Source organism: Ciconia boyciana, chromosome 1 (assembly GCF_034638445.1).
Source record: "Ciconia boyciana chromosome 1, ASM3463844v1, whole genome shotgun sequence".
NCBI lineage: Eukaryota > Metazoa > Chordata > Aves > Ciconiiformes > Ciconiidae > Ciconia > Ciconia boyciana.
Window position 1 is genome coordinate 110888276 of NC_132934.1, and position 25713 is coordinate 110913988.

The 25713-nt window shown below is 36.0% G+C and overlaps 1 protein-coding gene across 1 annotated transcript in view; it reads right to left on the bottom strand.

Moving 5' to 3' along the window:
- Positions 1–5010: 5010 nt before the first annotated feature.
- TMPRSS15 (transmembrane serine protease 15) overlaps positions 5011–25713 on the bottom strand; it is a 58120-nt gene continuing 37417 nt past the window's right edge. The window contains exons 20-28 of the mRNA XM_072852844.1: positions 23268–23378; positions 20439–20571; positions 14508–14603; positions 10970–11019; positions 10351–10525; positions 8253–8434; positions 7910–8005; positions 6851–6990; positions 5011–5166 (exon numbers count right to left, since the gene is read on the bottom strand). Coding sequence (XP_072708945.1) covers positions 5011–5166; positions 6851–6990; positions 7910–8005; positions 8253–8434; positions 10351–10525; positions 10970–11019; positions 14508–14603; positions 20439–20571; positions 23268–23378 — 1139 coding nt within the window. The remainder of the gene's footprint in view (positions 5167–6850; positions 6991–7909; positions 8006–8252; positions 8435–10350; positions 10526–10969; positions 11020–14507; positions 14604–20438; positions 20572–23267; positions 23379–25713) is intronic.

Consider the following 25713-nt stretch of genomic DNA (forward strand, 5'->3'; position numbering starts at 1 on the left):
TTTATGGGGAAATATCTACAATGTATATCAGTTTTAAGATAGTTTGTAGTTAAACAAACCTTCTTTGTTTCCTTTAGTCTCTCATGCATTGTAATGTAGTTGATGTACTGTAAATGGAACTGACAATTTTACAGTGTAACAATTATTTATCTTTGCATAAATGTTTGATACAAAATATTTGTTTAGTATTTATTTACACACTTAACACAGTTTTTGATCCTCAGGCACACAAATTATTTTATTACATATTAACATGGTTACTAGCAGAGATAGCCACCATGCTGTAACATCGATCAGATCTGGCAAAATTCAAGGATTCATAAAAGTCATTTGATGTCATATAATGAATCCACTTTACCAGGGAATGACCATAACTTTTTGACATACTGGTCCAAGGTCAACATAAATCACTTGTCAAGTGATACTTCATTAATGAGGTGTCCTTTGAAGGCAGCCATTAGTTGTTATTTAAGTAAAATAGTTTTTTTACTTTTTCTGAGGAAAAAAACCTATCATGATGGGCAAGAGTTCAAGATTAAAATTACTTGTTTCGGTAAATCTATGTAAAAAAGACATTAAAGATCATTTAAATATAGCTAGTAGTTTGTTAGGAATAATGTGAAGTTGGATCAAAGAGAAGACAAATGGCTTTTCTTGGAAGTGGAACTAATAGATTGATCCCAACATTACTCAGACTATTAGCTAGAAAAGCGTTAATTATGTTAATTGATAGACAGATTTAGAGGTAAGCTTGATGCATTTAAAGCCTTCTTTTAGAGTTATTATTAACATCATTAATGTCCATTTGCTTTGGTTCCTTAAGAGCTTTCTGTGCCATAAGAATGGTTTTACCAGTCATTAGGAGTAGATCTTGGGGTGGTAGCAATAACACTCTGGCTGATTTGTTGGCGACAGTCTGGGGCTGTAGCAGATAGTTAAAGGATTTTGCTGCAGTTGCAGCAAGAGTTCAAGAGCACTAATTCAAGCTAGTTGGCTTTCCGTTAACACAGATGCAAAACTACTGCTGGGTGAAAGTTGGGGAGAGCTGGACAGAAGTAAAAGAATATTACTCTTTGGGTTGCCTACAGAAGGTTGAACTTCAGAGACAAATGTGTATCAATTTTTCTGAGTAAAGGAAAAAAAACCATTTAAAGTTCAATACTACTAATACTAATTGTGCAATGCTATTGCTGAAGCACTTTTTGAAGCATCTTAAAGTTGCTGTTATGCCATGTTTTTACTTCCTCTTTGAAAAAGCCGCCTTCTGTAGTTCAGGTTAAGTATTGCTATTCCTACTTACAATATTCTGTAGTTTTTCCAGTCAGTCACAACTTCTTTCTTGGCTCAATCACTTACTCAATTTATTTTGTAGTGATTGTAAATAGGGAGAAAATATTATGATCCTGCATGATCACCAGGATCAGAATTATTTTTCTCCTGTCTTACATATTGCTTAACTCAACTGAGGGCTGGAGCGTTTTCTTTCTTGGGAACAGTTGCAGTAAAAAACTTCTTTTTTTTTATGGTCTTGAAGGATTAACTCCCCAAAGAAAATAGGGAAGGAGGGAGAGTGAAGTTTTACATAAAACTATTTCTTGATACTTTGTGCTTCCAAAGGACACATAAAGGTGTAGAAATCGATATTCTGATTAATGCAGCAAAGTGACAGAAGTAATTTCCACGTAGCAATTAGGAGAATGCAAATACCTTCAGATGTCCTTGCAGGGTGAAGGCGATTGCTGGGCGGTTATCAGCATGGACCAGTCTTAAACTCTGTGTGAAGGAAGAATGGAAAGTGGCATGCAATGCTTTTATTATAATTAACTGGGATTCTATATGTAAATAAGAAATATTGATTATTGGGACAAAATATTTCCATATCATATCACCTGCTTAGGGGAAGGAAATAGTTTCCTTCCATGTATTTCCTTCACTTAGGATGTTGTTCCTAGGTAAAATCTAAACAATCTTAAGAATCTATGTAGAAGACGGCAAACAGTGCACAGATCAAACTTACAGTCTTATGATTTCCACATTTAAGCAGGTGATTCTATTCCATGCAAAACATACAAATCCCGTACATACACAAATTATTTCATATTTATTTCCCTTATTTCCACACACAAAAGGTAGATAGGAGTAAGGGTAAAAGAGGAAAGGAGGAAAGATAGGTGTGTTTCACACTTGCAGAGAGAATACCTAGAAATTAGACTTTATGCTGGTATTTCCTTTGGATTTTGTTGGGGCTTCCAGAAAAACAACAACAGGTGACAGGGTCCATTAGTGGCAAAAGAATTGCTATTTAAAAACAAACAAAACAAATCAACAAAACCCCCCAACCCTCTCCGTCCTTCATATTCACATTAAACTCTACAAAATGGAGAAAGGAAAATGATTTCCTATTTCAGGTGACAGATTTCATCAACTAGAACCACTTTGAATAAGCTTGTTGGCTTTTATGTTCAGCTATGGGGTCCCCTCACGGTGACCACATTCCCTTCTGCTCACAGCCTCTGAATCTCTTCCAAATGGCAGCAGTAGGTGACGCAAGGAACTGAAGGATGAACGGTAAACCTTAACTAGTCCTCAGATAGATAGCATGACTTCAGTTTGGCATTTTAAAAACATTATACTCCCACCACCCCTATTTTCCCCAGGGAATATAGTTTTTCTTTTTTTTTCCATAGTGATCTTGGCCTTTTGCAAGCAAGAAGCATCTGAGAGAGAAAGCTCTTGTTTCCTTCTTTAATCTTTTAAACCTTTTTGGGTGCAAGCAAGTGTAAGTCAGCATCAAGCTTCCACCACCTATTTCAAAGCATCTTGGGCCTGTGACTCAGTTGAAAATAATCCATTCTGCCCACATGTTTTAACATAGTGATGACTGGTTTCTCCACAGGTTAATATGCAGGTGAATGAAGTAATGGATGCTGAATGAAGGCCAGAATGTGTTTGACTAAGTTTATGTTAGTTTTATCTAAACATAAATTAGTTCAAATAAAATGTTTATTTTGAATTATACTAGTCTATATGACATACATGTTTCTATACCAGAGTTTATAATAGGAAATTTTTTAGTCTGAGGGAATGGTTTATTAACGTATACGTCAAAATACATCTATGCTTTGCATTTTGGGAAGCAAAAAGTACACATAAATAGAAGTATATTACTGTATTTCTGGGAAGCACATTTTCTAGTAACTGGATCTGCTTTGAATTGGCTCTTGTATTTCATTAACAGACTGAAACACCATTTACAATACTGATGTATGGTAAATAATGTAGAAATCACGTCACATTTTAATTAAGCATTTTAATGTAATTGCTTCATCTGAATTAATTTATACTGATAGCAGAATGCACTTTATTTTCAGTGGCTGTTTTCAAGTGAAGGAGAGTAACAGGAGAAACAGTAATCCACTATGAAAGATAGGATTTGCAACTTTAACATTTTAATGTAAAAAACTTTGTGATTTGTATGAAAGAAGGTGTCTAAAATACCTTTTATCTTCTCTCTGGCTTAATTACATCTGTCTGTGTTCCTTGTGGTCACAGATGTATTGATAAAACTAAATATTTTGGCCTGGACCTAGTCCTTTAATGCTTATGAAGACCCGAAAACAGTTTGGGACTTGATATTTTTTATCAGTGACTGCTAGCCTGTGTTTGTAAGCTAGCCTTGTATTTTGAGCACTTCATATCTGCATTTAGTGTTGTAAGCACCAAGTGTGGGAGCTCCTTAAAAAAATCATACATCTATGTGTATATGTGTAGATACACATACACAGTAGGTTAGAATGCATTTTGTATTTTCATGCAGTACTTTGGAATGAAAAATATATTAAATTCCTACACTAGGCTGAAAACAGAAATAAAGGAAATGCATCATATTACACTAACATTAAGACACCATTGAATTTAAGGCATTTCAACAAGTAGAGAATTATATTTTAATAGGAACCTATTTAGAAAAGAGCTCAAGAAGATAAAAACCCCATTTTTTTCTTCATATTTTTTCCGCTTTAGAATGCTGTAATGGGCTATCATGGTAGTTTTTATACAAAGCACAAAATCCATATTAAAAGTCACCAGTACAGAAAAAGCATGTACTATATCAAAGGAACCCTATTACTTTTTATTCACCAGGAATAGCTGATACTCATTATTGTCAGATGTTTTTAAAAAACATTACTTTTTATGAGAGGAAGTTGCAGTATTGTGAGTCTGTGCTTAGGTGTACACGAGCACATATCCATAATTGCTTGAATAATTGCCAAAATACTTGCCTAAAAAGAAAACTAAAAAGCTATATTCAATCCTTATTTAACTCTATTAATTCCAAACGAATTACACAAGAGAGAACTTTTGGCTTACATTCAGTTTATTCATTAGAAAGCAGCATGATACATGATCAGCCTTTATGCACAATCCATAAACCTCATTCCAGAGCTTTTTGTAATAGACAAGACAGAAGAACTCCCATGAGCCCAGTTTAAACAGATAACATACACCTTCATTTTGATATGTGGTGAGATTACACTGAGAAGTGTTGACTATGCATTGAAATGAAAATGCACGTTGAAAAATACACTGTAAAAACATAAAACCAAACCAAAAAAATGTTTGGCCTAAAATTAATAATTTAGACCATTTTTCAATAAAGCATCTGCAGTTTGCAAACTTTTATTTTTTTTTACTGACCATGCTTTGTAAAGCCCCCCTCCACTATGCATTTAATGCACTGGTGTTCAAAGAAACCACTTCCCCATGGTCTTATATAAAAGAAAAAATAAAATGATAAAACTATTTATTAACAAAACAACAGCATCTGTTTTGAAATACTGCTCTCAATTGGTAATGGAATTCTCAATTACTAATATTTTTCTCCCTGAAATTTAAATATTTATTCAGTTTTTCTAACTGTGAGATTAGAATGCCAGTGTGGTTTACATCATTATACAATGGCTTACTTTCAACCTTTAAATTCTATTTCTATAATTAAAAAATATCAAGCTAATAGGTGATTTTTTTGATCCAATCCACAAACATGGTGACTCGAACATACACTCCTGGTCGTTTGGGAAGTGCACACTCATAGCCAAATGATGTTACACCAACCAAAAACCACTTGTTACCATCTTCAAGTGTCAGAGGGCCACCCGAATCTCCCTGCAATATGAAATTCAAAAGTTAAAAGTGAACAGTGTCAACTCTGAAGCAGAGCCTGTTTATGATGTTTTGTTCGTATTGATCCTTAATTGTAGACATTGTATCCCTATATGTCTTGGGCACCAGAAGCGAGATCAATATGAATTCTTCCATGTGGAAAAATTATTGAGATAATCCATTTCCTTTTTTCTTTTTTTTTTTTTTTTAGAAGATGTGATCTTAAGCTCTTATCAGTCTTTCAATACAGGACTGGGTTTCCAATGATTTTTTTGCTTATTACTTTTACGTCTAGCCCTTCATCTTTCACAAAGCCTGGGTGAATGTGTAGGATTATTTTTTAGTTGAATCTATTCAGCCAAAATGCAGTTCTATTTTCGGTCACCCCAGAGTTTCTGCAATTTCAAATTTAGAGAAAAAGATGGCAAGATTGCCAGAAGAGGAGGAGTCCTTTTATCACACCTCCTTCTCAATAGTTTAGCAGATGCAGCATTGCAATAGAGTGTGGGAGACCAACTTTGATTCATCCCACAGCCTGAGTGGGGGATGAGTCAGCCATGAGTGTCTTGATTTGATGAGAAAGAAAACAATGACTATTTTTCGTTGTCTTTTGAGTTAGTTGAACGAGTATTATTTTTGTCTTCTCATGGCCCTGTGAATGGAGCTTTATGGGAGAGTTCTGCAAGGACTCGGCCATTAAAATACTTCTGCCCATAACTCTAGAGCATCCGCAAAAGTTCAAAGGCTGTGACAGCAGCCTAAAGGCTGAAGCACTATCAGGACTCACTTGTTCATCTTTGCTCATGGTTGAATGGTCATTGATCACAACGCTGGTCACTTGTACTCTATATCAGCCTACACTGCCACACTGCTTTTTTTCAGTATGAGGTTCAGAAGACAAAAAGGAAAGAGGAAAGCCACAGAGGCTGAAGGAATGGCAAGTGAAATTAGGCTTGCATACACTTCTTCTAAACTAAACTAGCCAAAGTCACTGCACCTGATGAAGATTGTGAGGGCAAGGCAAGAGCAGTTATGTGAGAGTGCTCCTCATCAGACTTAAGGAGAACCAGCCAGTCTCCATGCCATAGACTCCATATTGCTGGAAGAAAAATTATGTGACAGCCAACTCTGACTACATCCTCAAAGAGAAGCAGTGTGTTACAAGCAGAGCGGAAATGGATAAAAACTAGATCCCCAGGGAGCAGCATATGAGATCAATGCAGTAAGGCAGCCTCTCCAAAATACTGTGGCATCCACTTAGAAAAGGTCTCCAGAGTCTACAGATTCTGGGAAAAAGCATCATTGCTCTCTCTCTTTCCCTCCATGAAGCATTTTTGAGACTTCATTCTATTTGGTATGTATTTCTCTGTACTCTGCTTTTCCCTAAGTATGTCCCTCTTTCCGTCGTGGAATTACTCAGCAGTAATTATTCAAAGCTTAGTGCAGAAAATTTCCAGTTCTCATGTTTATCTCCCTCCATGGTTGTTTATGTCAAGATGATACAAAGTAGATTTTTATCTTTTCAACTTGTATCCTGATGAAGTATTAAATGGGCAAAATACTGAGTAGAAATTACATTCATGGACAGTGATTGTCCTGGTTTTAATGATTAGAGGATCAGGGAGCATTTTATTCAGTAATTAGATGTGGTGTATGCTAGCAGTGGAAATGAGTCACTTGTATTTACCTGACAGGAATCTACTCCTCCTATGTCATATCCCGCACAGATCATATTCTCAGTAATACTATATTCTGGCATCCATTGTTGGCATTTTGCATTTGAAATGAGAGGGACCTCTGCTTCTTGCAATATATCTGAAGTGGGACCTGATGAAAATACAAAGTATGTTTACCGGCTGTAATAAATATGTACATCCCACTCAGAACACCGATAGTTTTTCCTGTTCCAGCATGCTGGGCACACTACCGAGCAGCAGGAAGCCCTGCCTCACTGCTGTATTATTCTGGCTTATACCCCTGTAACACAGTCACTGATTAAACGGTGCTCATTAATTGAATCCTGTCTTTCATTTGTGTAAAGGGACTGAATTTGGTTATAATTAAATCAAGATTACTAAAATCAATGACTGTGAACTCACTGTGGGGAGATCTAAGGGATAATTAAAGGCTTAGGAGCTTGGATTGTCCAATGGTTCCTCACTATTCATTGTGTAACTTTGATTGAATATTTCAAGTTTTTATAAAAATTTCTGTTACTAATTCTTACCCAAAATTGTAAATGCAATTTTATTCTGAAAATGTAGAAGCAAATGTGTACAAGCAACTGTGGAAGTGAAATGGCATGTTTATTTTTTCACAGAGACTCCAAATCTGGAGCATGTGATATACAAACAGAACATACATTTCACACTACAGTCAGTATTCTTCTGGGGAAAATCATTTGCACATTGTCAGAAAGACTAATCTTCCTCCTCCCCCACCCAATATCTGGAAATAAGATGTACATATTTCATATTGAGAAAAGTAGTCATCATAACTTCTAAGGGGATGCAATAAGGTTTTTTCATAATTTAATTATTTTAGATATGTATGTTTTTTCTCATAAATATGTTATAACTCTATTACTTTGCTTTAGAGAAGGAACAGTGGAGGGGGATAGTTCCCAAATTTTCACATGGAGGAGTACCTGTCTAAACTATGTGACTTTAGCAACCCCTGTGGAGTCAGGAGCAAGCTTTCCCTCATGGCTTCATGCCTGCCATAATTTTCCAAGCAGATGACCCACCTTCGTTCATAATACTACCCCAGCCAGCAATGCAGCAGTTAACTCCTGGTAAAAACTGTTGATTTTTTTCTGGTAAGCAGATAGGTTGTATGTAATCTGTGAATGAGAAACAAGCAATCAGATTCAACCTCTTCTCTGTATTCAGGTTTTTATGAAGTCACATAAGAAAATGTACATTAATTCTAACCCACATTTTGGGCAAGATATCCAGGAAGTACTGGACTGACTCCAGTGTGATTAGGTTGTAAAAAATGTACAGCCACTCCATCACCCTCATATGCTTAGTGCAGTTAGAGTTTTGCATAATAGAGTAAATCTGTTTTATGGGAAAATAACAACTCACCTGTATATTGCACTTTGTATTGAAGGTGCATGAGAGCAATATCACTATCTTTTGTACGCTTCATGTAATGAGGATTTATAACTATTTGATCGATGGTTTGAACTACTGTTGGAGGCTGTGTCATATCTGATTGGTCATACAAGCCAAGAACTGCTTTCCATTGAGATGGTTTTAATTGCCTCCTAGAATTTGCAAGGAATATTCACAATTATGAATGATTAATGAAAGTTTTGAAAAGTATGTTAGGTAAAATGCTAATCTTTAACCTCATGGTAATTCATAGCATTTGCACATTTTGTCAAAATAAATAGAATGTAGCAGATGTGCTTACAATTTTGTGATAGTAATACTATCTTAAGCATCCACACTGTAGAAATATGTGGTTGATTTTTTATGTTAAGCTTATAATGCATTATTTATAAAGAATTAATCAGACAGTAGTGCAGAGGAGGAAAATACATTAACTAAATTACTATGGGTTTTTAAACACTGTGAAGAATACTGCTGACTGCCCACCAGGCAATTAATGTCGGTCCCAGCCAGAAAATTATTATGGAATATCTAAAGAATAATAGGTCTAAAGTGTTGTTGAAAATGCTGCAACTCATAGACTCAGAAAACTGGTCTCTTAATTTTTTAATCTAAATTGAAAAAGATATGCTAAAACAAAATATGACATAATCTGCATTTTTTGCTGAGCTACGCATGCTGGTTTGAGGTTATACTGAAATTAGAGAACTTAATTATTTGCTGTTCTTTAATCAACCAGTTCATAGTTTCAAAAATATGTTTTCAGCCTCAATGTTGTACTGAATTGGTTTCTGCTGATCTTTTGGTTTGACATCAAGAGGTTATCTTGTTCTAAACCAGGAGCGTTTACGTTAAATGTTCAGAATTAAGGTGTGAAACTGCAAGCTTCTACTTATGAAAATTCCATGAAAGTCAAGATGATAAAATGAGATTTAAGTGCAAATAGAAAGGTGATTTAAGTGAAAATGAAGTACCAAGACAGGCGTGGATTTATTGTGTGAAAACTAAGCAGGCTTGATCCTTCTCATTTCAGTGTCTTTGTGTGGAATATAGCTCCTGTCATGCAGTGAGGCAGCAGTAATGTATTGGCATGGTCTCCACTGCCTTACTACTTAGCTATTTATAATGAAAGCTCTACTGTAATTTTGAATATTAAGGTTTCTTTTTTTGCCATTCTAGTTTCTAGGTGTCTTCTACAGCATTTGTTTTTATTATAGATGTTACGGAAGCAAACCCTAGAAAATATTTAAATATAAGGTACAAATAACACCATCTAGAGGATATCCAATATTGCCTAATCAATGCACATAAATCAAGATTCATTCCAATGATGCACAGGAAATCTTGATCAATCTATGATAATATACAGGAGGAACAGGCAACACTGAGTTTACCTTTATGAGGTATGATGTTATCCTTTACACCACTGGCAGAGATTCAACGAATTAATGGAGGCCCACATTAATTATGGGTTAAGTGCAAATGCTCAGTGTTAATACCATATATTTAAAGTGCAATTCTTCATTTTTCAGAAAATGCTGCTTAGTTTCCATGATTCTCTGCTTTAAGGTAAGGACTGGGGGTTTACCAGAAAGTAAAGGAGCCTTTAGCTGAGCCCACAAGTGATTCAAAACACAGTAATTAAACAGTGAGCTAGTTGTTAATTTTTTATATCGGTGTCACAAATTATTCATAATCTGAGGCCTCCTTAGTGAACCTGCACATAAAACAAGTGTTTCATCATCATTAAAATCAAAAAGAAAAGACATGGCATGTCATATGGCCATCTCAGCTAGTTGGAAAGGTACCCCGGAGTCAGTGGGAAGACAGAGGCACTTGTGAATTTATATTAATTTCGTTCTAAAGTAAACATCTAGAAACCCTCTAAAAAGTGCCACTCCCCAGTGATTTCAGTATGATCCTTTGAAAGTGTGTTTTGCTCTATACAGGATTGATCGATGGCTCAGGTCATACTTCAGCCCAGCTTTACTGACGACTATCCACCATTTGGATACTTGCATGTTGTGGGAGTATCAGAGTGTTAGCTTATGAGTGCAATGAGCATTACCCATATACACAGTGTGCTGCTGTCACCAGCCATTCATCACTGACAAGGGAAGCTCCACAAACAGGTCTGGAATTAAAATGGAGCGAAACTATCCAAGGCCAAGCCTCTCTTCTGGCATCACTTCCACCTACAATCCTTGTTCCATTGTTCTGAGTTACCAGGTGTTTTCCACAAGCTAAAATAAAATAAAATAATAAATTAAAAAAAAAGATTTGTAGGTTTATAGGGGAATATAGCATGTTTTATTAGACTAGCTAATATTCTTGGAAAAATAGGCTTTGTAGTATCTGAATTGCTATTAAAAAATACTATTACTGTGGAAAAGGTTTGTTGTTTTATAGCTGAAATCAAGATGCAACTTTACAACTTGGATTTAGATGTGTTCTTTCCTCACACCTTCCAGATTTTTTATATATGTGTTTTCAGTATAGATCCATCTCTAGTGTATACTTAACTCTGAAAACAAGTGAAGACTGTAAATTTTCCTCTGTTTATATCATTACAAGTATAGCTTTTATAGTCCATTCCCTAACCTTTCAATTCAAACTATAAACATTAGGCTTTATGGACTGAACAATTTGATTTCTGCGTGAAATATTCCCAAGGTATGTGTACTTACGTTTAATGTTACATTGCAGATGAACCACCAGGTTGTTCAAACAGTGTTCTCTAGAATGAAAGTGCAGTTAAATCACAAGTATCTGCACACCAGGTAACACTAAATGACTGTCAAATATACATACATACACATACATATATAAAAATGTATATAAGCTTACATATACTTATGTATCTAAGTACATTCATTTATCAGTATCAAATTTAAATATAATATTTTGTTCTACATGTTTTAATCATATTTTAGTTATAAATATACAACATCATATTATATATAATATTAAATGTACGTATTCCTCTTCAATGGACACTTAATTGTTGTATGTTATGGAAGTAAAAGTAGACTCTCCTTGTGTTTTAGGGAAATGAGTCATTTGTCTGTGACAGATTCTCAACAAAATTGTAACTGCATATGGTACTTTTTCTACCTTTTGAGATGTTTTCAGTACCTTACCACTAGAGATCAGTGTGACCAAAGAATTTAAGAGGTTAGTTTGATATCACTGTATCTTTTTACTAAGATTATAATGCACTGTAAAATATATAGCTGCATATACAGGGTTAGAAATTATTTAGCAGAGATATAAAGCCAGAGTCTGAAGAGCACAAGACCACAGATCAAAACTACTCAAGCATTTCTGATACCCAGAGGTTTTAAGATTATCTTCATAGCTTGTAATGAATCTGAACACTTGGGACAGTGTGTGTGCTAGCAATTTAGATCTGATGATACACACAGAAATATATCAGAGAGAAAAAAAAGTCTGCCAATGGCTAGTTTACAGTATGCATTTCCACATCATTTTTAAATAGAAAAAAGGAAGCATACTTTAAATGTGATATGGTATTACGTATCCCTCACTATGTTTGCTCTAAAATTTGATATCTGCTGTGAGGGAAATAATGCATGATGTGACTCAGAATTTTCGCAATGGCATAGTGGTGCAAGAAGGGCAAGTGGAAAATGTAACCACCCCCCACCTCCTCAGTTAAATCTTCACTACAGAGGGGGTAAGAATGAGATATGCCTCCAGCCCTGAATAATCTCACATAGCCATTTTCCACTTCAAGATAGGTACATAATTTTAAAGCTGTAATTTAAGAAGTGGAAACCAAATTCTGTGATTTGTATTCAAATCTGTATTGACTTCATGAGGGTGTCCCTTGGTAGTGAGACAAACATCAAGGAGGACAACCAGAAACACATAAACCCACAGGAAAGCAATACCATCTTCTGTTTAAACTTCATAGCAACTAAATACTCTTGACCAAGCTCCCTTCACAGGCTTTAAAAGGGTGGTCAGTGGTACTCTATACTAGCTCCTTTATCCAGTGCTACACTTTCTCTTCGGTAGATGCATAAACTAGCCAAACATGCAACACGTCAGGTTTGTCCCTATTTTTTTTACATTGAAGCAGGGAGTCACATGTAACAAGGGTCTTTGTCCCACCAGCAGCGCCTCCTGATTGCTTTAGTAGAAATTACTTCATGGGCCTCTGCTTTTTCTTCTTTCTGAAGCTATCTCACAGTATGAAAACCACTTCCTTGCCTGCACTTTGATTCACCAGTCCTCAGCTGCCTCTTGGTCAGCACAGGAGAGTCCAAAAGGCAACAGAGGCATTGCATGTGCTGCATACCCATCCTATGTGCCTCTCTGAGTGTCATCTATGAAGCAGCATGCCGGGCAGAAATCTGAAGTAGTTGGGATATCTGTGAGTATGATCTTCACTTAGGACTGGCAAAAGCAATTATGCCTGTGGAATCTGCTCACATATATCTTCAAGGCAGGATTTTGCCCTGTTACAGAGCTATCCTGCCAAGAAATACATTACCTAAGGGCATCAGAGAACAGTTTTGCTGTCTCTGCCACCATAGATTTCAAGTCTTATTTGTGCCTTCCTTTGCTTCAATGGTAGTTATGCTTGAATAAAGACCAAAGACAATGTGAGAAATACATTTTATAATTTTATTACCAGTTAACGAATTTGGGTTTTTTAATTATCAGATCTGCATGATCTTTCTATCATTTGTTATATGTACAAAAAAAGTGTGTGAATCTGTAACAGTGTCACCCTGTAAAATGATTCCTATCAGCTGTCCAGATGAAACATTGTAGAAGATATCTACTTCTGCAACAGAAATACAACTAAGATGAATGAACTTATTCCATTTCCTCCTGCATTAATCACTTTTTAGTGTTTAACAGATATTAACGGAAGACATCTTTAAACCATTACTGCTCTTTAAGATCTCTTGTGACAATGCTGGTTTAGACATCCACTCAAGAAAAAAAGAAAAATAGCTTGCAATGATATTCCATTAGTTTAAGATACTTTCACCACCAGTGAGAATGATAAATGTTTTGGGATTAACAGAGTATAATTAGAACATAAAATGTATCTTTTTAAAATATTTTTTTTTACTGTAGATAAAATACAGCATAGCAAATTAAGAATTCTCTCCTGCTTTGTTGCTATGTGGTATGTTTACAAAGAAAACCTGAAAGAATATGGACTCTTGCCATCCTTAACATGGTTTCATTTTAACAATTAGACAGTAATTTTCTGCCTCAGTACTTTTGGTAGGATTCCAGGAAAATGTGTATAACAAACCCTTTTATAAGCAGAAAGACAGTAACTGAAGTAATTATTTTATTATTATTATTATTATTTGATGATTGCAAGCCTTTCTCCTTTTGGAGGTGTACTGTAAATCCCAGAATTTCCTGACAATATAATCCTGTGCTAATGTTACATTTTCATTTAATCTACAAGAAACTATACCAGTTTGTACAACCCTTCAGAATCACTTCAAGCTATTATTTGGACTGAGAAAGATTAGAATATAATCAAATGTATCCCGAGGATCATCTCATCTAATGATTCACTTCTAAATGTGGAGACAAATCCAGAAGTCAGTTTTGAGTGGAACTAATTTGTCTAAATATAGATACCTGTCTGTGGATTGCTTACTTTAGCAATCTACACTTAGTCCTAAGTCTGTATCAATAAAATCAATGGATTATAGAGTGTGACTCATCATATTTCAAGAGATGCCTTGATGGATCGCAATTTGGAGTGCTTATTTTTCTCTATTGATTACAGAGAGAACCTAGTGTGATAACTACGGTATAACCATGGGTGAATGCCACTCCCTTTTAATTCTTCTACTATATTATATATCCATAACTTAGAGATTTCTAGATAAGAAATATTTTGTAAAAATAGCAGTATTTATCGTTTCCACAGTAAATGTATAAAGACTTCACTTAAGATTGTACTGAATGCTAGCTAAAAAAGTAGCAACCATCTCTCTCTCCTTTTAAATTTACAATAGATGGACAAGAATGGAAGGGGAAGAGTGAGTTGCCCAATGTTACACAGAATTCAGCAATAGACAGAGAATATGTTTATAGTCCGAACCTCATACAGAATCATGTTACATCTCAGATAAACTTGAACTAGAAATTAGTGTGTAAATGATCACCACCATACTTTAAGTTACCCTTTATATGAGGAAGAAACCTCACTGTACCCACCTTTTTGTAACTATTAGGCTGTGGTTAGCTGCTTTGGTGATGTTGACAAACGGGCCATCTCCAGTGAATAAGACGGTTGATGACATATTTACATCCCTGGAAGGAAAAGACATACATCCATATTTTTAGATATTTATCCTGTTCCACCAGTGGAGGAATGTTTGGGAAATGGTTATGCTGGTGGAATAAACTGCATCATTTTTTTCCTGAAATAATGACTATTTATCAGGAGATTTTTGAGGCTCGAGACACATGGATTAAAACACGACTCACGTACTTTCACTCTTACATCTTATTCTAAGGCTTCTAATGCTACAATAATATTGAAAGAGACAGAAATTAATTATTTTAATAGTAGTAAATTATCAGTTTCTGCTTTTCTGTGCCACAATGAAGGGTTTGCAGTACCAATTCTTAAATATATGGAACTAAAACTTAGTATGCAAAACAGAACAGTAATAGCTGAACCTTGGAATATCAGTTTTGCTTTTTTGAGGGGGAGTAATTACATTGATACTATACTTCTGTGCCTAGAGAAGAAATGAAACTATATTTTATATCATGAGGAATCTAATGGAATAAATGCTACCTTCCTTAGATGTTAAGTTTCACATCATAGATCTGTTGAAATCAAAATAATTGTTTGTGGAATAAGTCAAGGGTGTCATGTTTGCTATTGAACAGGATAGTTCCTCTGAAGTGGGGTGTACTCCTTGACTCATTTTTTTTGTAACGATGGCCTTTTGAACACCAAGAATTCTGTGTACTATTGGTGAGATAAATTGTTTTGATATTTATAACCCATATCCAGATTAACTTTATAGCCCATTCTGCCTCATATACTTTGTGACACTGCATATGACCAGCTTGGAACATACACCTAAGAAACATATTTGCTTTCTATTAGGAAGCATGGGGAAAAAAGATAGCCGTGGTCAGACTACATAATTTTTTTAGGGGTGACAGCCTGCTCCCATCTGACCCTTTAGCCATACATATCTCAGGAGCAAGAAGAGAACCATTTGTGCAGGTTTAATACACAGGGAGCACCTGTGTAGCAAGGAAGTACCATCTCTTCTCTTCAAGTGCAGTAAATCTAATTCTCCTGGGAAGTATGAAGTCTACAATCTGTCTGCGAATCTGCTGTGTATGGAGAGTAAGACTAGGCATAGGAGAAAGGAGGTGTTCAATAGCCCTGCTGTGCCCCTGGGAGAGCTGTATGACCCACCCTAATGAAAAAGTTATTACTGCAGAATTTCTCAACCTGGAAATGACAAAGTCCACCTAATTCTCTCTCTAGATATATGTACAGCCTAGTGTACAGACTTTTTTCAATATAAAACACTAGTATACTAATATGTACTTCAGAGGTTCTCCCAGAACCCTGACTTGACCTTTTAGACAGTCTGGGAGAGTAGTAAAGTGCCAAACCAGGTAGGTACAGACAAATTCTATAATGAGGAACTTCGCTGAGAACAGTCTAATCACTGAGCTATGATAAGTGCAAATGTGTGTAAAAGTCACTAAGTTGGTTCTTGCGAAAGTTAGTGAGCAGGAGCTTTTACCAATGTAAAAAATGAACATGCTACCAGGAAAAGCTTAGAGCATGTACATTTATGAATATTACTGGCTTACATTTTCTATGGCACATTATACCAGGAAACTTCAACTGAATGCATGTGTGTTTTACTAGATTACTGTAACAGACCCTGTAATAGAGCAAACACTATAAACCTTCCAAGTCAAAGCTTCCACCAACCTCATAATACTTGTGAAGATCTCTCATCTCACCTCAGCATCTTTCTTGGTCTTTTTCAGTGAAGATTGAGCAAACTATTTTGCACTCTTCTGCTTCTTTTTTTTAATAAATGCTGAAATTTCTGGATTACAGTTTGGAACTTCTCTGAGCTTCTATGTAACCACAGGGGCTTTATTAAGCTTCCCCAGCTTTTTGAAACAAGATCGAAGCCTTTTTTTGAGAAAACCTTTGATAATTTCATTTGGTTCCTTAGTGCGCTGAAGCACACACAGCTGGAAATCTCTAAGCTTTATGAGTGACCGCAAAAATCAATCTACCCTTTTAATTAACTTATTGGTAAATGAAGAGGGTTAAGCATTTCTGTAAGTATAAGAAATCATACACTTTTCCTGGAGATATTCAGTTTAGTAACAAGAATATAGTTTGTTGTACAGGTCCAGAAACAAAGTGTCACAGCTTTTTAATTTCTGTTAATGAAAATTATCTTTTAGAAATCTTGCAGGTTGTGACAAAAATGGCCTTTAAGAGGCTAACCTAGGTATTAAGTAAACCTCATTCCATTCAACATACTCACTAGGCAAAACTAACAGAAAACTTAGAGAATAGTCTTAGAAGTTTCTTACACACAGATGTACAGAGATATCTGTGCAGTAAATTCCTCAGATATTATTGGTCCTCATGTACCTAAATGCTCTATGGATCACTATGATTTCAGTCTCTAACTCTGTCTCAGATGTGCTCAGTAATAAGCAGTAGCAAATTTTGGGAAAGATTCAGATGATGTGGTACCATGCTGAAAAAAATATTCAGAATAAGGATAGAAGTGCAATTGTCTGATAACTACAATTGTTTTCCCTGTTTAAAAAAACCCAAAACCCGCATTTCTTATTTGAATAAATTATGTTCACACATTTTGTAATTCTTTGTTTAGTTCTGAGGCTGTGGGATGTTTAATTTGTGTTTGAGACACAGGGCAGTGTTTCTGTTTCATCTGCTGATTTTCTGACAGAAAAACAAACAATGAAGAACGGTAGCAAATTACAAATAGCAAACACTTTATTTGGCATAAAAAAGCTTTGTTCACATGTGGATTCATATGAAGAGCTGCTGTTTTCTAAATGCTTGTGTGCACACAATTTTTTATATGAAAATTTGCAAATTATAAATAAAAGTAACCTCTCTATACTTTCTGGATTTGAAATGAAGCTTCTTAAGCAATGGGTTTAAGCCAAGCTTACTAGGAGTGTCTGATCCTAAGTGAAGCTGTGGACCTATAAATCCAAAAAAATCATTGAGACTTCTGTGGCTTTCAGGTCAAAGTGCACAAAGTGCACACTTGGTGACAACTGACATGAAATTAAGTCTATCCCCAAATTATTAGGACTGTCCTAATTCTGGTCCTCAATGCTGCAAACACAGCCTGAACACACTGGGAACCAGTTTTTTCTTACATCCAGCACATGACTCTCATTGGCTCTACAGCAGAGTAAGATCATGATATCTGTTTATTATCCTAATTTATCCATCAGAATAAATTGGTTTTGTGCATAAATTTTTGGGTTTCATTTCCACCCCTTTCAGGCCGTATATGATATTCTCAGCACACTGGAGAACCTGGGTGTGACAGTCAAAGACAGGATTTTCTGAGGTGTCTCAAGGAGCTAGGCACGTAGCTGTTACTGACCATTCATAAGTGGGGAGGATGAAAACCTAATTGACCTGGAAATGTCAAACAAGATGTTGTATTCCAATGAACTCATTTCCTTCTCAAGAATTTTGTGAGTTCATGAAGAAAATAGACTGCAGGGTTGAGAGCAAGTCCTAAACTCTCAGTCCTTGTTGGACTTTTGGTTATGGCAAAATTGCAAGGTCTACCCCCATTCCTGGGTACAATTCAGTAAAGACCCAGCTGGCTCTGGTCCCAGAGAAACAAGCATGTTTCACACCAGATCAGTACAATGGTGAAAAGCTCAATGTATGATTTTGTTGGTTCAAGGAAAAGCAATGCTAATACTCAGATGTTAACAGTGTTGTCAGATGCACACAGTTACAAGTGCAAGCTGAGCAAAGGAACTTGTTCAGGTTCCTCAAGAGCACCAATTTGTGCACCTTGCACTCCAGGCTCATTAAGGATATGTGTAAATGATTTGCCTAAGCTATATTTTGTAGATGAACACATAGGCATGCCTTCAGATTTGCTTCCTGTTTGGCACATATCACAAATGCAACAGTCACATATTAGAAAAATTGAGGCAAAAGGATTCACATGTGTGATATATTAGAATCTATGTGGAACATTGCAGTTTCTAGCCCAGCTACATAAATAATCAGGAGATGCTACAGGACTCCTATCATTTTAGTCCTTTTCATAAATTAAACGGTAAATGAGACTAGCAAATGTATAAGCAATTAACAGCAAAAGTAAATTGTCCTAGATGAACCTTAGCCTCTTTCTCTAATAAAGCATGATTCTAGGTAATTATTCAGTATAGGAGCATGAGCTATAACCTACTCAAGACCTGTTATTACAAACATCCATTTAGTAACAAATATGGTGCCACTTGTTAACGAGTATGCTGCTACAGAGGGATTCGTGGAAGGCAGAAATAGTGCGATGCTTACAGGAGTTATATATATGTATATATATGAGAATTTTGTCTTATTCTGTAGGATCAGTAACAGGAGTAGCACCAAGGATATGAGAATATGATGCAATTGAGGTTTAAAAATACTTTTTCTTGGCAATGGGAATATATAATAAACTGAGAAATGGAATAAAAAGAAGTAACTAGGAAACTTAATAGGAATTTTTTTAGCAAGTATATCTGACTAGTTTATAGAGACAAACTGAAACATATTATCACAGAATGTTATAGAGACAAAAGCATAAGTAGTTTTTAAATGGTAATAGAAAGTAGCATGGAAGGCAAAGTTCACTGAAGCCTATCAAATATAAAAATGTAAATTAAACCAACAGACCACAAAATGACTAGTGTCCAGAAGTTATAGAGGGAAAGGAGGTGGGGGAGGGAGAGAAAGGATCAGAGGAAGAAGGCCGCTGTAAAGGACAAGGTATTTGACTAGAAGAACATTTAGTCATAGTTTGTATGTTACATGCATGCATAAATGAGATAACTACATACATAAATTACAATCAGGATTTGTGCATGCAAGTATCTGATATTTACGTAAATGCAGTACCTACCCAAAGGGAAAAAAGTAAAAAAAACAAACCAATACACATTCATCCAATGATTAAAAGTATTTTCAAATAACACTTGGATATTTTTCTAAGTCCTCCTACCTCTGTGATTTCTACAATTAATTTATCAGAAGGGCATTTGCAGGAATCCAACTTTGGTCAGAAATCAACATAATGAATTGCAAGCTTAAAATTTAATTTGATTATTACTTGGATGAGTGACATTCCTTAAAAGCCTCAGCACCGTAGGAAAGCTATTTGTTATTCATTGGATGGCAGTGAAGTTGCATACAGTGTAAGTAAGGCCAGAATTTAGGCCATAAATTTTACCATAGATTGAAAAATACAGCAATTCTGCACTCAGCCCTCCACACCTTTTCCCTGGAAATTCTGCTGAACAGTGACTGAAGCCAAATCTATTTTTTCAGTTATATACTTCCCTCCTCCCTCCCCCCTCTAAGTATACCTCAAGAGAAATACAGTTTCCTTTCCCAGCAGCTCAGGTCTAATGATAGGCATGAAATGTATTGGGAGCCCAATAGCAGAATACCCAAGTGTTTATCTTGAATTTACTTGAAATGAACATTAGTATGGTAGCAGAGCAGCCAAGGCTGCTGTTTCCTCCAGCTTTACTCTTGAGCCATCCTCATAAAAGCGAAGATGTAAATGATGACATGAAGTGATAAAAGACTAGTACTTCCACATCAGTCTCCCAGTGTTCTCCAACATGTATCCTCATGCTTAATCTGCCATATTCAGAGTCATCAATCCTGGGGTTTGCGACATCAAAACAGGGTTTGCGACACTTACAAATTGGTTGGTACACCAAGCACTTCACTTGCCATAGAAAAAAACATTTGCCTTTTTTTTGGGTGGTAAAAACACCAGTAAAATTATGAGGAAAACATTAATATACAGACTCAACAAACCTGCAAACAAGTTACAAGGACAATGAATATTTTTCACTCACCCTAACCCCAGCAGCTGGCAAACACTGTCTGAAATCTGTTCATTCCAATCATCTGCACATGCCAGGTGCCACGTCTTTCCAATCCTGGCCTGTACCAGCCCTTCGGTGCTTCGAGAACCATTAAGCAATCTCACTGTAGACCAAAATGGACAGAAGCATTTTAGACAGGTAGTAAATGACCCTCCCCCCCACCCCAAGCAAACAGAAATGTAATATAAACAGATTTATTATCTCCAGCAAAGAACAAAAAAAAGTTAAAATACGTTACAGTGGTAATAAACCCAGCATCTCCAGGATGTTGTGTTCCCACAGGAAGGAAATGTTATTGTTATCTCCTTCTATATTTCTGCCACAGGAGAGTCTCATACCCTGAATTTTGCAAATCTCATGAATAGACAATAAACAGTACATTTTCCATCAACTCTAACCAATGTTTTTTCTTAGCCAGCACTATGTGATTTCCAGATACTGTGTGAAGCTTTAGCTACATGATACTCAGTAACACTGATTGGAAATAAGGTTAAAACCACAGCTGACAGAAAAATGGGATTTTCAAGTTCCAATTGCTATGAGAATTTTCACTGTTTTCATTGCAGCTTTAGCTAAAACACACACGAATAATAAAAGCTCCCTGAAAACCAATCTTTCTATCAAAACTTTTCCCAAAACAAAATATTCAGAAAAAAATTTCAGAAACTCATGAAGTATTTGGCGAAAAATCTTATGCTATTGGCATAGTGACTAAGGAAGTTGGACCATAAGGTTTAAGAATGTCAACAGAATCCCATATATGTCTCAGGAGCTACAGCTGCATTTCAGGCAGATGACAGTTATTGCCAGCATGAAGTAGGATAAAGCATACAACACATTTGAAATTTACTAGTTGCCAAAATATTTTTTTTAAAAAAATCTTAGTTGTCCAGAAAACCTTTTTCCACCAAAATATTTCCACAAAAAAGTAAAGCATACCCACTACAGTAAAAAAAAAAAAAAATTAGATTTTTAGGAATGCCTCTTTGACATGCAGAGTGCATGAATGCAAGAAGTGATATACAGTGGTTAATTAATGCTAAACCCCAGTCATGAGAAATTTTCCAGCTGTCTTGAAAAATCTCAGAATTGTTTGCACTGCAAGATTTCGCCAAATTACTTTTGACACCTCTCCTCTCTTCTACTTGAACTATAAATCCTTTTCCTTTCTCCTCATCACATCCATGTTCTTCTCCAAATACATTGTTGGTAAGGAATAAGAGAGTCATTGAGCACTCAACAACTGCTTAATTCAAATGTCATATATTTTAGAATTCTGCAAAGGAAGAGGTATGCTATGCCTTTTCTTTGCAGTCCCTGGGAAGTTTCAGAAGTTGGAGTATTTGAAAATGACAGTTTGCCTAGTTCGAATTACCACTTCTGATAAGAAACTGAAATCGGTTTCAGGAAAATGAGCAAGAGTTTTGGACACTGAAAAGACTCAATGTGAGGATGTCTAATTGAATTGTCATTTTATTTTAAGGCTTAGATTGATTCAGCCAATGTTTGGATTAAATGGGTTTTTGGAAACAATACTCCCAGCCTTTAATGTGAGGTAATTTGTTATGAAGTAATAGACAATCTATGGCAAAATAAATCTTTGGGAAAATGTACAGCATGTTAATGTAGGTGATGGTTACCTTGTTCAGATCTTCTTTAGCAATGGCTGGAAAAACCCATTCAAGGCCTCTTTGCTTAAGAAGAAGCTGAAGTGAATTTTATTCTATGCATTTTAAAGGAAGAGTATGTTTGCAACAAAATAGCTAATTGACTAATGCAAAGAGTGACTCCGTGCCTTTGGACATATATATATATGTATACATATATTTATATATGCCATATATAGGGACATATATATATATATATATATATGCACGTAAAAGACATTGAAATCAATGAGAACTATCAGCACACGTCCAAGGACATATCTGATCCCTAGCAGTCCTCTCTAAAACAAAGGAAGATGATGATGTACTGAGCTTAAAAGCCCGCTTTTAACTCTTCCATTAGTGCTCCATAACAGATTGCCAGAACAGCACTTTGTCAGAACCAGCAATTTAATTTCTGTGCTAGGCCCAACATGATTTTAACATCAGTTTTACATTTAAATTATTGTTTAGAGAATGCTATTTCCATGTTATATGAAATGAAGCCATATACTGTACCTCTACATTTTGGAAAGAACCATTTTACCAGAGGACTAAGCAATAGCAGCTGTTGGTCTCCTTGTTGTAGGAATGTGCAGACCCACTCTGAGCAGTGGCTGCTGCTTTTGCAGCTGTGCCATCCCTTCACACTGTGGCAATGCCTCCACAAGATGGAGCCCAGGCAGGCTGGAGGGTGCCACATATTGCAGTTTGGCTTCACACTCACAAGACTATCTGGGAATTTCCATCAAGAAGACTCTTATTCTCTACCCTACGCTGCAGAATGTATACTGTTGTGAAACTCAAATTAATTACAGCAAAGAGGGTTAGAATTTGGGAATACGAAATTCTAGAAGGAAAGCATGTAATGAGTTTTCATTTAATTTTGAGGCCATTATAAGCAGCCACAGTTTTAAGCACAGAGAAACTTCCTACCTTTTCCAGAGATATTCACCAGCTTACATACACTGTCTCAGAAAAGTGACTTTGCTTTTTTGGCCCTGACAAACTCGGTGAGATACTGCTGTGTAAATTGGCATGGCCTGCATGCAGCTGCAGTAGTTTTTGCTAGCTGATATTTTGTGGCTCTTTTCCCAGGTAATTCCTACCAAATATGCATGCATTGCTTCTCTTTGTATGAAGGAAACCTTACTGCACTTTGCTTCATCAGAGCCGTCTTCACACTGAGGCAGGTTGTCACAAAGGTTTTGCAATGGTATACAAGCCCCGCTGCCACACTGATGCTCGTCAGTTGCACAAGCTCCTGAAGAAAAACAGGAAGGGAAAATTAATCCGTAATTATGAGGAAGGCTGATGTTCACTGGAGATCATACAGTTCACCTGAAAGAAAAGTCGAGTGGATAGTATGCAGAACCTTTGATTTCCTTTTCTTTCCTTTCCTATCCATCTGTTTTTCAAAATAAAGATTATTTTCAGATAAATAGAAGCTAATTAAGAATAAAATCTGTGGTATTATACCTTGTAGTTTCTGCGGTAGTTAGCATTGCTCAGTTACTAGTGTGTTGCGGATTGATGCACGGACTCCCATCGAGGGGTAAATCGAAGACCCGTTATTGAAATCTTCCATGGCCTATATGCTTTCTATTTGTTTACACACACGCTACTGAGAGAACTCCTGTTGCTCTACATGTCTTGTCCACGCGCCCCCCGCGGTGCCTTCAGCTAATACCATCGGCTATCTCCCTGCCACGCTGCAGTTCCTGCCCCTGCAACAAAGGTGTTCCAGAAGCACTGTCTCCTTTTTTCGGACATGACCCAGACCCTCGGTCCTTCAATCTTGTTAACCCTTTCACTCCCACAATGCCTAATTCCTCCTCACTAGTGTTCTTCTGTTACATGTAATAAATTTTGGAGGGATGAGAAAAGTCAAATCCTGATTAAATTCTCTCAAAAATGACTACTGATTTCAAGTTCCAGATGTCCAGCACTTTCACAAAAGTTTAGAGACCTTAAAGTATGTCAAGTCAAACATACAAGTAAAGAGGTATTGAAAGCCAAGAGTCTCCTTTTGAAGCCTGTCTGGGAGGGAAGGTGGAAGAGACAAAAGTAACAGAAATTAATGAGGAAAGCATTCACAAAAGTAGGATTAAGCTACTTCAGTATCAGTTATGTAACAAAAGCAGATCAGATAGACAGTAAATATAAAGTTATAATTCTTTCTATGGCCAAAGTGCATTTTTAATGGCACTGTTCTATATATTTACAGGAAATACACAGCCATAAACTTAAATTCTATTGTAACATTATTTTTTTTTCTTTATTTTACCTTCCTGGACTTACTGACTTTAATTGTCTAGAAGTCTTACTTAAAGCAAGATAATTGCTTTGCTTCTGAATTTTTAATATTCATATAAAATGATTCATTCATCAATCAGTATGGCCTGTTGTAAAATATGGAAGTAAAAGAATATGGTTTATAAAAGGCCTGAACCAGATTTTCACACATTCAGTGGCCATAACTGATGCTAGTTTTTCTATAGAACTTAGTTCTCACTTAGACAGGTTTTTTATTATATTGCATACTGCCAAAAAGTATTTATTTTCAAATTATGCTTCCTTTTCAAAAACTTAATATTTAATGGAAAAACAAAATACAAAGAAAAATCTGCTTTTCTTGTAAAATTAATTTATTTACTGACAATCCTTTTACCCTTGGGCCTGCATGCTAATGATATTAGTCTCTGTCCTTTGGCTGCAAAGATCATGAATAAGCATAATTCTTTTGCAAATGGAACCTTTTTAATGTATTTAACCAGAACTGGCAATGGCCACTTTGAGAACTCTGCCTTGCTAAACTCAGTTTTTACTTTACAACAAAATATGGGCAAAGCTGGCTCAGCAAAGATGTTGAGCCAGCTAAAAAAAAAGGCATAGCGTTGTTGGACTGAACAGATGTGATCAAGAAGGCAGAACAAGAAGTAGCAAAATGGTCGTATGTCCATATAAACCTACCTCTCAGTCTTACACAACGGGACTAAATGGAGTTGATTTTACAAAGGTAAATCAATGGTTAGGATTTTTTTAAATATTAAGAAGATTAATATTATTACTACTGTTAATCTATAAAAAAGCTGCAGCTAGCTAAACATGCTGGGAGGCACTTGCCTTTTATGATATTTAAAGTAGGAAAAAGACCATAGATTCTTGTTGATTTTCTGTCTGTGCAAATGAATGGTACTTCACACGTCTCCGACTACATACTGCTTTTTCTTTCTCTTTTTTTCTGCTATCAGACTTCCAAAGAAGTAATACAAAGCCTCTAATTAATTCCGTCAAGATTTGGCCTAGAGTTAGTGTAAGTATTTGTCCTGGTAAGCATATTGCTCTTCCATGTACTTTAGCATTTGGCTCCATTTTGCATAGTTTTGGAGAGCTGATTGCTGAATTACTTATATGAGTGACAAGTCTAATTGCAGTCCCCAACAAAACCAGCAATCTTTCAGAAGGGGACTGACTGGGACCAGTAACACTGCTGTTCAAATATTTAAAAGACTAACTCTTCCCGGATCCTTCACACGCTAAGGACCAAATTTTTAAAGATGCAAGGAGGACTTATTGCAAACATTAATCAGAGTTAC